Here is a 12,686-nt window from a genome sequence, read left to right as displayed (position 1 = left end):
AAAATTATCCTTTGTATTTTTATAAACATTAACAATTTGCAAACCTTATAATAAACAGAATTTACATGAGTGAAAGACAGCACAGCAACTTTAACATAAAAGGCTCTATTTTATGGACTTCTATACTGCTAAAATATTGTATGATCTTTTCCTCTAATTCTGCAAAATTTGAAAAATTGCTCGTGCATTATGAATAATGGGATAAATCGAGTGCCTGCTTCTACTTTTGTAACATCTCGGGTGTTTTGTTTGTACTAAATTCTTCAGAGCTGATGATGATAAAGAGTCAACCTTGAATGGAGTGGTTTGTCTTTTTTTTTTGATTGCTGCTTTGTTCCTTTCTGTGTTTTTGCTTTGTAGGTGTCTGTTTCTGAATTAATTTTGAACAGTGCAGGGTTCAGTTTAATCCTTCTTACTGTTTTGTATCATTTGTTAGGAATTTTGAAATTCTTATATTATTCACATGTAATTTGCTAGTTGGAGCTCTTTAATGTTTTTCTAGGTTTTTTTGCATCCAGATGGTTTCAGTTTAGCTTTCATTGCTGACATGATCCTTCTTATTATTGTAATTAAAGCATGCAAATAATAAATGGGGGGAGCAGGTGGGATTTCCTAAAATAGCTTAATTTTCTACTCTTTTATAATACATGATTTCTAGTTCATTCCAATTTTTAAAAGTAATCTTGCGCTTTTGTTAGTACCATAAACTGAATAAACCTAGCAGGAATCTGTACATTCATATTTTCCAGCACGCGTGTTTTTTGTAAGAACCACGACTGTAAGTACCTGTGTAGTGTGAAGCCTGATGTATAAAGACTTCTTGGGAATGCAAACACCTATTCTCATTTTTCCCCCAGAGACCTTATAATAGGTGGGGTCTCTTGTGAATTTAAAGAAAATGTTTTTTAAGTTGCAATCTGCACGTGCTGGTTTTGGAAATGCTTTAAGAAAGTTTTCGTGAGAATCACGGCTATCCCTATTCAAAGTAGCCTTTAGCTGTGTCAGTAGGATGGAGCAAAGATGTGCAACAGCACAGATCAATAATGTGCTCCAGAATTATTCTACTTCTAAAGGGAACTAATATCTAATCCCACATGATCGCAGTCATTTGATAATGTCTGTAAAATATTTCCAGTGCAAGTTAGAGTTTGACTTCATAGGCTCCAAGGGTGGTCTCTAGTTATTGCCACAGTCCTGACCTCTGCTGCCCCTATGGGGAGTTTGGCACGGCTTCTATGAAGTGGCTTGAGCTGAGCATGGGTGCGACTCTGCATCCTCAAGATGTTGATCTGTTTGTAAGACTGAAGTGAATGGGTAGCTTCTGGAGAATTGCTGAGATTTTTTTTTTCCCCTCTTCTTAAGATGTATTTATTTTCCCCAGGTATTGAGTTCTGGTTGAAGGACTATGAAATTTACTTGAAAGATTATATGTGTGTGCTATATATTTGTGGCCAGTATTAGTGAGTACCTGAGCAATTGTCACAGTATAGAAAAAAGTCACTGAAAGACAACTTCCATGAAATGGAAGTGATGCTGATTAGGTAGTGAAATATCCAGAAAATTCATTCAATTCTTTTAGAGGGTCAGGGAAGAAGCATACAGACTTCTCAGTGCTAACCTTATTAGTACATTCTGTGCCTTTTTGCTCTTGAGATTAACTGCAAGATTGCTTTTTTAATTTTACTTTAACATGAAACAAAGCAGTGGAGCCTTTTTCTGGCTCCAAGCCAGAAGGTGCATCTGGAATACCTCTTTGAACTATTTACATACAAATAACATGCCATCATGACTGCCTGACAGTGGTACTTTGTTACGCACTAGCTAGCTCTTGATCCCAAATGTAGATTAAGTTACTGGTTTAGTTTATGAAGCCTGAATAACTGATTTTGGAAGACTTTGATATGCGCCTTTTATTTTGTATGTTACTGCCACTGCGGCTGGGAGCTCTGTTGCTTTAGCTGAATCACCCTGCCTTTACCAAAGAGAAAGTTTTTAGCACAATCCTTGGAGAAAAAATGGTACAGAATTTCTTCATCTGGTTGAGATACACAGGTCTAAATAAATCTTTTTGTAAGCTTTTGGTAGAGAGAGGATTCACATTTTTCTCTGTCCTGATGATTTTTTTCTTGCTGATTTTGAGTCTGCTGAATTAACTTTGATTTGACAGTGAAATAAACTGCCTTTTTAATACAGTACAAAAGTATCAATCCTAGAACAAAGAATTTCTGAATGTGTTGCACAAATGATATTTATCATGCTTTTGTCTTTTTTGCATTCACATAGGTTGAATTTGAATGCATAAATGAAAAGAAAAGACAGAAGAAAAAAAGCTATAAAAACTCTGGCATTGTGAGCGTTAAGCACTGTGAGGTCAGTATTATATTCTGGTATGACTGTTTATAAGTGTTCAGGTGCAACAGCTCTGATCTAGTACGCCTTCACCCTCAAAATGTCTGAAACTAAAATGTCTGAAAGTTACAGACATACTGAACATTTAAGGGCTCTGATTTATATAAGGAGACAGATTAATATTTGACAGCTGAAACAAGTGTCTGTCTTCCACTGTCCCCCCACTTTCTTAAAGTTGCTGTTCATATGGCAAAAGTTGCTTACTAATTTTAAGACCATTCCTGAACCACTGAATTTCCCAACTCACCATATTATAGTGAGTTATAATCTCTTAAGTCTGTCTTAATATATTGTGTCATAAATGATGGTGTTTTTGGAGCTGCTTTGTTATCTGTCTGTAATTTTGTGAAGGTCCTCATTCTGACGTGTTGTGTGTGTAATGCATATGCAGTAAATATCCTCACTGCAGTGGTGAAGGGATCCCTAGAGAGTAAAAGCAGTGCTTTGCACTGGTGTAAAGACAGCAGATCTGGGACCTCAAGAGTTGCTCTAATAACACCTGTTTTTCTCCTCTCTGAAAAAAAGTTAATTCCTGTCTTTAATTTTTATTTTTAGATCATAGTAGAATGCACGTTCCTTGACTATATCATGGGTGGATGTCAGCTGAATTTCACAGTAAGTTAATTATGTATTATTATATATATTTATATAAAATAGCTTTTGAATTTTTGGAGCAAACTAAAATATGCCATTGATCAGCTGTGTTCTTTATTTGATTACTGTATTTTTACATATTTACATATACATATATATGTATATACATGTTATATATGTATATATTTTTACATATATTTACATATACAAAATACATTTATTTGATTACTGTAGCATGGGGGGAGCCATTTTTCCAGAGTCCATCTAGTTTGTTTCTGAAAAATTATTTTCTTTTCCCTTGGTACAAAGCTCTGAACCTATAGTTATATTTAGTAGGAACTGGCTGAGCTGTGTGGATGGAGACCAAGGAGAAATTTATAATTCTCTGGTGATTACATTTATTTTACACTTCCTTTTCATAAGTGTTTTTTTTTCCCCACCTGCCGAAGATTTCCCTTTCGACCTTGATGGTGGCTTTCAAGGCATCATTGCATAATGAAGGCATTACACAAAAGCCACGATATGGGATCTGGCCCTGAAGTTGTTTCATTCGTAAACCTAATGTGGCACAAGTTAACATTAAGATTTCTTCACCTTAGCAGTATGCTTCATTATTGACCAAGAGAAAATGATCTCTTGAGGTCAGAGGAAAAAAAACTATTCTGTGGTCTCTGGCTAATCTACTTATGAGTTTGAAGGTGCGTATGGTAAAAAACAGGATGAGATTAACTTCACAGCTATTGAAGAACTGCTGTGAATGTTAACTGAAAATAAACACAGCCAAAACCTGACAGATGAAAGTCATTCCACCCCTTCTGAGGGATGGTCAGCTTTTGCCATTTTTGTAGTGGCATTTTGTAAGAATGTTAATATTCCAGGAAACCTACAGCTAAGTATTGTGCTTGCTGGATTTTTCTGTGTTCTAGTAAGCAGAGTTTATAATACTTTCTTGGCTTTTACTTTAACTTTACCTGAGATTAGAAGCGTGGTTTCACCTCTAACAGCAATTTGGTGTAAACATTGCATTTGACAGGTGGGGATAGATTTTACAGGCTCCAATGGAGACCCTCGCTCCCCAGACTCTCTGCATTACCTCAGCCCTAATGGAGTTAATGAATATCTAACAGCCATTTGGTCTGTAGGAATGGTCATTCAGGACTATGATACGTAAGTTTTAATTCGTTGTTTTTTAAATATGTGTATGGGCCATAGCGTGGAAGATACCAACAAACATGTCATAATGAAAGCTTTTGACCTTAACAAAGGACTAAAAAGACACATAATCACTGTTCTGCTTGTGTTTAACAGCAGAAAAGCAGGGCTTTTCATCTGTGATACATAAAGCACGTTAATTTAAATAAATGTTTGAATTCTTGCTAATTTGGTGTTAAAGACTTTTTTTGGTCTTAGATGTGTTTACAGAGGGAAATTTCCACTTAATTTTCCCTCTCAGTTCTTAGTAAACATCATTTTTAATGATAAAAGCAGCACTGATTAGCTCAATTTACTGAACTATGACAGCTTTTAAACCAAAGCACTCGCTTCATTTTCTTTTAAATTGCTTTTCTTAGAGATAAAATGTTCCCAGCCTTTGGATTTGGTGCACAGGTTCCTCCTTCCTTTCAGGTAATGGAATATGTAAATGCCTTACATCAGATAGTTAAAAGCATTACTTCAGGAGGAGATTGTATATAATCCTAACTGTCTTTCATGTATTGACAGGTGTCGCATGAGTTCCCATTAAATTTTAACCCATCAAACCCATTCTGTAATGGTAAGTCTCAAAAGTAACTTTTTCTAAAATGGTAGGAGGCAATGGATACCTGTGTGTGTTCCTGGCATCACTAACACAACTCTATGAATGATGATGTCAATGATACTGATTTATTTTGGAAAAAGTAATCTATTAGACCATGGGTGTGAGGGGATAAAAATATTTGAAAGGTGAATTGTGAACCATATTTGTCTAATTAAATAGATGAGGAGTTTAGTCATGTCCTCTAACAAATATCTTTGTTATTAGAAGTAGCATTTGGTCTCTGTAATGATTCATGAAAGAAACATTTTGAACAGCTGGGGCACAGTATAGGTAGGCTGGGAACAGTTCTCTCATGTTGACATGTCACTTCATTCTACTTCACTGAAAATTTTAATATGAAAAATTAAGATGAAACTATTTGTGTTCCCTAGGAATCCAAGGCATTGTTGATGCATATCGGGCTTGTCTTCCGCAAGTGAAGTTATATGGGCCAACCAATTTTTCTCCAATTATAAATCATGTGGCAAGATTTGCTGCTGCAGCTACACAGCAGCAAACAGCATCTGTAAGTTCTTTACCATAGTGTGTGATTTTTTTTTCTGACTTTTTTGTTTCCCTTCTATTCTATACATATTATTTTTCTCTTTTAAACTTGTAAGTGGACCTGTTTCGACAGCTTGCCATTTACCCTGTGAAATTGTGTTTGATATCCTTAAAACTGGGTAAAGGCTAACTCATTCTTGCAGGTTGTGCGCAGCAGTTCTCTCTTAAATTAAACTCTTCAGAGAGTTGAAGTAGCAGCTTAAAAATATGTGATGTTTTTATGCCATCTTTTATACAAAGTTCTTGCAGTGCTATGCAAGTATTGAAGTCTAATTTAAGCCTTTGAATGTAGGAGGACATCTTAATGAGAAAGTCAGCTACAGTCCTTAGCTCACATTGGATAACTGAGACAGAATTAAGTAGTATAATTGAGAAACAGGAGATATAGCTCCTGACACCTAGGTACCAGTATAGATATTGAACTGCCCTTACTATAAAACTGTATGCTGTGTACATTTGTATGCATTGTGCCCTCTTCTACAGATCATATGTGTGAGTTGCTGACCATATGAAGGATTAGCAAATTTGAAGACCAAGTCTCGACTACCAAAGCACTTGGATAATAATCCATACAAGTTTAAGAAACCTAAACCCATATAATGTCCTTAATCATTCACCATAGCAAGTGTTTATCTATTACACATCAAAGAAAATCAGGAAATAAAATTAGCAATTTTTGCATATAAAAGTACTCAAGGAAAACAATTTGGAAAAGAGCTGTGGATTTTTCTTCACAAAGTAGTTTGTAAAGTTTTGCCTTAGTAGTCTTATGGTAGTAACTGTAATCAATATTTACATTAGGACAGTAGCAGAAACCTCCTGTCTTCTTTGCTAGGCATATTGCACTTACAAAAAGAGATTATTTATACCTGAATGGGAATATTGAAGAAATTTTGCTGCCTTGCTGTTTAATGTGTATCATAGATATTTTGGTCCTGTTTTTCAATGTAGGGGAAAAGTAGAGGGAGAGAAATAAGTTCGGCATGACATGTATTATCGTGCTGCTGATCACAGCCTGCTGATCATGGTTGCTTTGTAGTCATTCTTGCTAGAGTGGGGGAATGGAGTGGTGGGAAGAGATGGGCAAAGGTGGTACTTGAACACAGGAGATGAGGGGAAAAATAATTATTTTGGATGGAACTAGGGGAAGCAAAGTACTGAAGTGGAGGGCTTCTAAGGACACTGGGAGTACCAGTGAAACTTAAATCCATGTTGCCCAGTAATCATTTGAAATGAACCAAATGAAAGAAGACAAGAAATTCACAGAGTGTTTGATATTTTCTGAACTTTTTACTCCTAGTTTGTTCTTGATACTTACTCCAGTCCAGAACAGAGGCTAACTTTTAGAAGCCCTGGCAATAGCATAGAAGCAGCTCAGTGCAACTTGACGAAGTTACCAAAATATACTGCAAGGTGATTTCAGATGCCTTGCTAATTAACTTCAGAAAGCAGCTAATATGCATGATTAAAAGAACTTGAGCAGACAGTTTCAAAAAGGGGAACAATTAACCCATCTGCTAATACTCTAACCCTAGTGTCTATATATAGAGCTTCGTATTTGTATTGAAAGCCTTCCCTGCATATCAGAGCCATAATTGGCCACACTAGGTTAAACACTATTGTTGAAAGAAACCTGAATGGTTCCACTAGTAATACAGTATGAAAACGATCATGCTCTTTTTCAGCACAAATGATGCATTTTAATCTATATTCAGGATTTTTAGGAATGCAATGAATAAATGAAGGCCTGTCCCATTTTGCTTGGTAGCACTCTTGTTCATCTGTTCTTAACTGAATGAAGTGAGTGGTATCACTTCTGCTCTGATAGACCAGACAGGAAAGGAATTATTTTCATAGATGTGTTCTGTCCAAAACCTCAATAAACTGCCTTCTTCCCAGAACAAATACTTGGAAGATGAATTAACTGTTGATTTTTTTGGGGGGGTTGTAGAGAGAGGAAGGGTAAGTGTATTTGCTTTTGGGAGTTTTTTAAAAATGACTTCCTTTAAAAGGTTGCTTAATGTTGCCTGCGTGTTATCTTGTTTATTTCTTTGTTATAACACAGTGCTTATTGGTTTGACAGCAATATTTTGTACTTCTGATCATAACGGATGGTGTAATAACAGATCTTGATCAAACTCGAACTGCCATAGTTAATGCTTCAAAATTGCCCATGTCCATTATCATTGTTGGTGTTGGGGGAGCAGACTTCGATGCTATGGAGTTTCTGGATGGCGACAATGGAGTTCTTCGGTCCTCATCAGGAGAACCAGCTGTCAGAGATATTGTCCAGTTTGTGCCATTTAGGAAATTCCAGAATGTAAGTAATCTTAATTGTGTGCTTAATAAATATCGTAGAGGAATGCTGGGTTTGCTAGGATATCATGCATATTGTTCTGAGCTGTTGTAGTGTCCCTAAGATGAACTCTGGGGGGGAGGAACAAAAGACTTCTTGGGCATCTCTAGCATTTCCAGCAGGTAAGCCGATTCAAGTTGAAAAGACTCCTTTGTGCTGCATTTCTGACCGGTTGTTGCAGGGGAATGACCTGTGTAAATCTCCCTCAGACTTGTTTCAGGTTAAACAAGTGGACATGTTGTTTATTTGGGAGGAAGATATCACTGTGATTTTCTTCTTATGGAGAAGTGTTTTTTATTGTGGACGTGACCGTTTGTAAATGTGGGTTAGGGGCAACTATATGTGTCACTTTTTTAAGCAGTGTTAAAATTCGAGGCTAAGGTGGTCATCCCTAGAAATTGTGGGTGGCCACAACAGTGGCGTTAGTTTTCATTTTCATTAAAGCAAAGATACCAAAAAATGAGTGAATCCTTATTTGCTGTACAACCCAATAAAATGTGCACAGGCTCATTCAGTCTGTCATTTAAATGTCACATCTCTGAAAAAAAGTTGAATTTTAAGAAAATTCAAAATTTCTTTGGGGTGGGGAAAATAAGACCAACATAAACTACCTTGAAGATTCGTAATTTTAATATGTTCTAATTTTGTTGTTTCTTAATCTTAACATGGTTAATAACACTCTTTATACCTTCTTGTCACTTTTGATACAATTTTTTTGTGTAATTTTGGGGTGACTCAGGCAAACTGAAAGGATAGAGAGCAAAGTCAATACAGAGTATATTTACTGAATAATGTCCTTTGATACAGAGCAACTAGCTTAATATTCGGTGTAAAGCTATATATTCAGATGCTTTCTTTTTCTAGAAAAAGGGAAATTTTTTGTTCAATGGATACTTTGTCTTGCAGTGAGTCCCTGCAGTGGACTTGCTCTACAGCCATGCAATTACAGTGGATGAGAACTGGGGTTCGAGGTTACAGATGATTAGACAAGCCCCTGAAGGGAAGTATATTGATGTAGCTAAGTTCCGTGCCTGCAATGTGTGTGATACATACATATAAACAAATACGTGTGTATATATATATGTGTGTGTGTGTGTATGTATATACACACGTATATAAATTTTATGTCATGAATGATACCTTCTGATATGCCAGCACTATGGACATCCACTTCATATGACTTCGGTGGAAAGAGGCAGTCAGCTGGTCACTGGTAATAGGAGTGGAAAGGTAAAGATGGCAGGGAAGCTTCGCTCTCTCCCACAAGGGTGCTGTATAAATTCCTCTGCAGTTGCACCTCTTCGGATCTCCTTTAACCATTAATGGAACCTAAAACTTGCTGTTCTTTTCTTTAATAAGGCTCCAAAAGAAGCTCTGGCGCAATGTGTCCTGGCAGAAGTCCCTCAGCAAGTGGTGAACTACTTCAGCACCTACAAACTGCAACCTCCTAAGAATCCTGCTGCAAAGTGAAGGGGTTGAGCAGGGGGGCTAAGACTTTGTGCCTTCTTTTCTTGGTGTACCTATAGGCTTTGGTTCTTGAATTACTTTTATATACATGTATATACACATAGCTGTATGGTAATGTCTATTAGCTTTTGCCTGCAAACTAGTACTTTGCCAAGTGTGGCTTTTAAGAACCAAAATTATAATTGTTCTAACTATTGATTTGTGGACTAGGAATTATGTGGGTGCATTTTATTGTAAAAAGTAACAGCGAAAAGAAAGAAGTTATATATTCAGGGAGAACAATTGAGTGTAACAGCTGCCTTTTACATTTGTTGGATGAGTATGTCCAGTGAGATGGTTCAGTTACTTTAGTGGGGATCTCCACAAAGTACTGCTGTTTCTCAGTGGTTATAAACCAGGCTAACACGCAAAAGCAGGTAGAAGTATTTATGTGCTTCAGCAGTCTGGAATGCTTCAGGCTTCTGTGTCTATTAAGCTACCATAACAGAATTTTGTCACAGTAGTGGCAGAATTAGACTAGTGCCAGAACGGAGTGTAAAAGCTATCCTTGCTTGTATACTTCACATTTGCCACTTTAGTGCCTTTTGCCAGTGCTTGGGATTCAGGGCCGTGTGACTGTTAGCCAAACAAGTCATTAGGTATAACTCCTTTGTAGTACACAGTCTCTCAGTGTATTACAGGAATAACCAAGGTGAGTCGAGGTATACCTCAGACGTCTCGGAAACATGCTTTTGGCCTTCAAGACTAACACTGTAGAGGCTGTAAGATATGTTTGTGTGTGTACTATGCTGGAAAACGGGAACTTCAGGTTGTCCTTTGTCCTTCTTCCTTCTGTAAAACAATCACGTATGACTATTGATCTTCAGAGGAGCTTATTGTGAAGTGGAAATTCTCTTTACAATTAAAAATTTGTTTTTTCAGTTTTACAAACGCATATTATCAAGTAAAGGTGGTTCTTGAAAGTGGTACATATTTTTTACCGGTTTATTGTATTTTGAATCATGCATCTTTTTGATTCGCTCACTAATAAAAAGTGCCTGCAAAAAACAATCTTCCCTCTTTGCCCGCAAAAGGAAGATTTAAGAAAGTCTCTAAACTCTAATCCTATAATCATACCGTTTTTCTCTAGGGCAGACAACTTCTTTTTTTTAACTTTCTTGCCTTGAATTTTCTCTTCACCATTTTTGTTTTGCAGAATAGAACATGAGAAAGTGTACGTCATTATGTATTTGCTTAGTGGACAGATCACACTTTCCTGTCTCCTAGTGGCATTACTGCTTGCTGTTGTAAGCAGTCTCTTCTGATCCTGTCAGTGCACGTAACATACTTGGATGTAAAGGTCTCATTTATCGCTTCCAAAATGCCCATCCTAAATATTAATTTTGCATTTAAGCATTTGGAATGTTTTAGAATTAGACATCATCTGACTGATCTGATTTTGAATGGTCTAACTGTAACATGTTAGAACAAAATGAACTAACACTAAATTTAAACCCTTTGCGGGCAGTTAAGATTGCACCAGTACATAGCATATATGCCTTTTTTTAGTTGCTGGAGCTGCTCTGGTTTTATTCTTATTTTTTTTTCCATATGAGTATAATCCTGTCAAAACTCTGAATTCAAATTAATATTGATAGCTGAAAGATATGTATTCTGATTTCATACACATTCTGCAAAGCACACCAAATGGTTTGAAGGCAGCTGCCTCATTATCAGTCATGAATTAATATATTGCTCCCCACTCCCTTTCTCCCTGGGGGCTCCCACATAGTTTCAATAGTGAAATACTGAGGTTTTGTTTCATGTTAAGCCAAGCTTACTTTCTTTTATTAATCTCATGTTTTTGTTTTTTATAAGAATCTACAGTCATCCTTTATCAGTGAAGTGCAAATATGTTATTACTTTGTACATAAAATGTAATGAATTGTCATGTCAGAGATGCAACAGAATATTAAGAGCAAGGAAATAGTTATAATAAACATGAATCACAGCTGCAAATTGATATAATTTGATTTTGGAGCAGTAAACTGTTTCACAGCCAGGTGTTGTGTTTGGAGAGAGATTAAATACTTTGTCCAGATTCATTGTAGTGGACGTATACTACTGATAGGAATACAGAATACTACTGACGTTTCTCTGAGCTGTCTGCCAAAAAAATGATGCTGCATCTGAGTTACCTTACCAATTCTGTCTTAGGTTGCATTTAAATGCAGTTGAGGATGGTAATAGGTATTTTATATCAAAGTTCTGCTGCATATAAAATACACAGAACTCTTTGGTATGTTGGTATTCTGTACATAAATTCTGACTTTCTGGAGCAGACAGTTAATTTGTATTTGGAAAGTGCCCCCTTACTCCTCATGCTTAGGGAATTAAGTACACAGTGTATCAGTGACACCTGCTTCTCGAAGTGCTCAATTATATGTAAAAGAAGAGTTTCAGAACTGACAGTAGGAAGAAGAACCATTTTCCACATGATACCTCTTTTAGAGGTACACAGTTAACAGCCTGTTGAAAAGCTTGGAAACTTCCAAGTTAGGCTGAAACAATATTCTGAGGCAAGAAATGCACCAAATTGTGAGTTGGGGGGTGGAGGGTATTATTCTGTTGTTTTTCTTTCTTTTTTTCTTTTTTTTTTTTTTTTTAATATGTCTTATTAGCTTGATGGTGACCAAGCAAGTGCTGTCAAAGTTCTTTGCAAAGTGGATGTGCTTGTAGGTCACTTGCACCACCTTGTGATAAAAATGATGTATAGCAGTCTTCATAACCAGATGCTTTTTGCCGTTTAATGGTCTTAATATATGCATATGTACAGCAGAGAAATAACTGCGACCAGAATTTTTTAAAAGTACTTTCCATATGTATTTCAGTTCTGATGAATTTAACTGATTTACAATGCCTGTGCATTAAAACTATAATTTCAGTATACTGATATGCTTTCTTATTCAGCATTTTCTATGAAACAGTGAACAATGCTTTTGCAGTTGCTATAATGAGTATCCTATAGGCTGCAGATGGCTCAGATATATAACATATTACCAGATGAGAGGGGAAATGCCTTTTTTCCTCAGTGCTTACAAATGTGCACTATGTATTTTATAAAGCATAAGATACTGGCTTTAGGCAAAAAAATGTTTGAAGTCAGACAGCTTAGAAGTGAGTTTCCCTATTCAGGTTGTTCCATACAGTTATGGTCAATTTTTCAAGTCCTTTTTTAGAGAGGCTTCTACACTCTAAGTAGAGAGGCATGAGGATTTGTATGTTTATTTTTAGATTTCAAATATACTGTCCTACTTTACCCTTCATAGTTTATTGGCATTCAAGTATAATCAAGTCTGAGATACTTTGTAGGGAAGCTGAGAGGTACTAGAGACACAGCGTAGTGTGGTGCCGTGGAGAACCAGAGCTTTGATACTGCAAGCTGCATCATCTAAGCACTCTGCAGTAATTCACTCAACTTCTCCACAAGTGAGGAATCCACAGGGTAGAAGTAGTTTC

General features: G+C 36.5%; 1 protein-coding gene across 4 annotated transcripts in view; it reads left to right on the top strand.

Moving 5' to 3' along the window:
• The window catches only part of CPNE3 (copine 3), a 33,539-nt gene extending 21,423 nt beyond the window's left edge, over nucleotides 1-12,116 (top strand). For all 4 annotated transcript variants that reach the window (XM_064507785.1, XM_026099722.2, XM_026099719.2 and 1 more), the window contains exons 9-16: nucleotides 2,284-2,370; nucleotides 2,965-3,024; nucleotides 4,037-4,170; nucleotides 4,575-4,629; nucleotides 4,726-4,777; nucleotides 5,194-5,327; nucleotides 7,449-7,685; nucleotides 9,081-12,116. In XM_064507785.1, coding sequence (XP_064363855.1) covers nucleotides 2,284-2,370; nucleotides 2,965-3,024; nucleotides 4,037-4,170; nucleotides 4,575-4,629; nucleotides 4,726-4,777; nucleotides 5,194-5,327; nucleotides 7,449-7,685; nucleotides 9,081-9,191 — 870 coding nt within the window. In that variant the 3' untranslated portion in view covers nucleotides 9,192-12,116. The remainder of the gene's footprint in view (nucleotides 1-2,283; nucleotides 2,371-2,964; nucleotides 3,025-4,036; nucleotides 4,171-4,574; nucleotides 4,630-4,725; nucleotides 4,778-5,193; nucleotides 5,328-7,448; nucleotides 7,686-9,080) is intronic.
• The last annotated feature ends 570 nt before the right edge of the window (nucleotides 12,117-12,686 follow it).

This window comes from Dromaius novaehollandiae, chromosome 2 (genome assembly GCF_036370855.1).
Source record: "Dromaius novaehollandiae isolate bDroNov1 chromosome 2, bDroNov1.hap1, whole genome shotgun sequence".
NCBI lineage: Eukaryota > Metazoa > Chordata > Aves > Casuariiformes > Dromaiidae > Dromaius > Dromaius novaehollandiae.
This window is presented reverse-complemented; position numbering and strand designations above follow the sequence as displayed.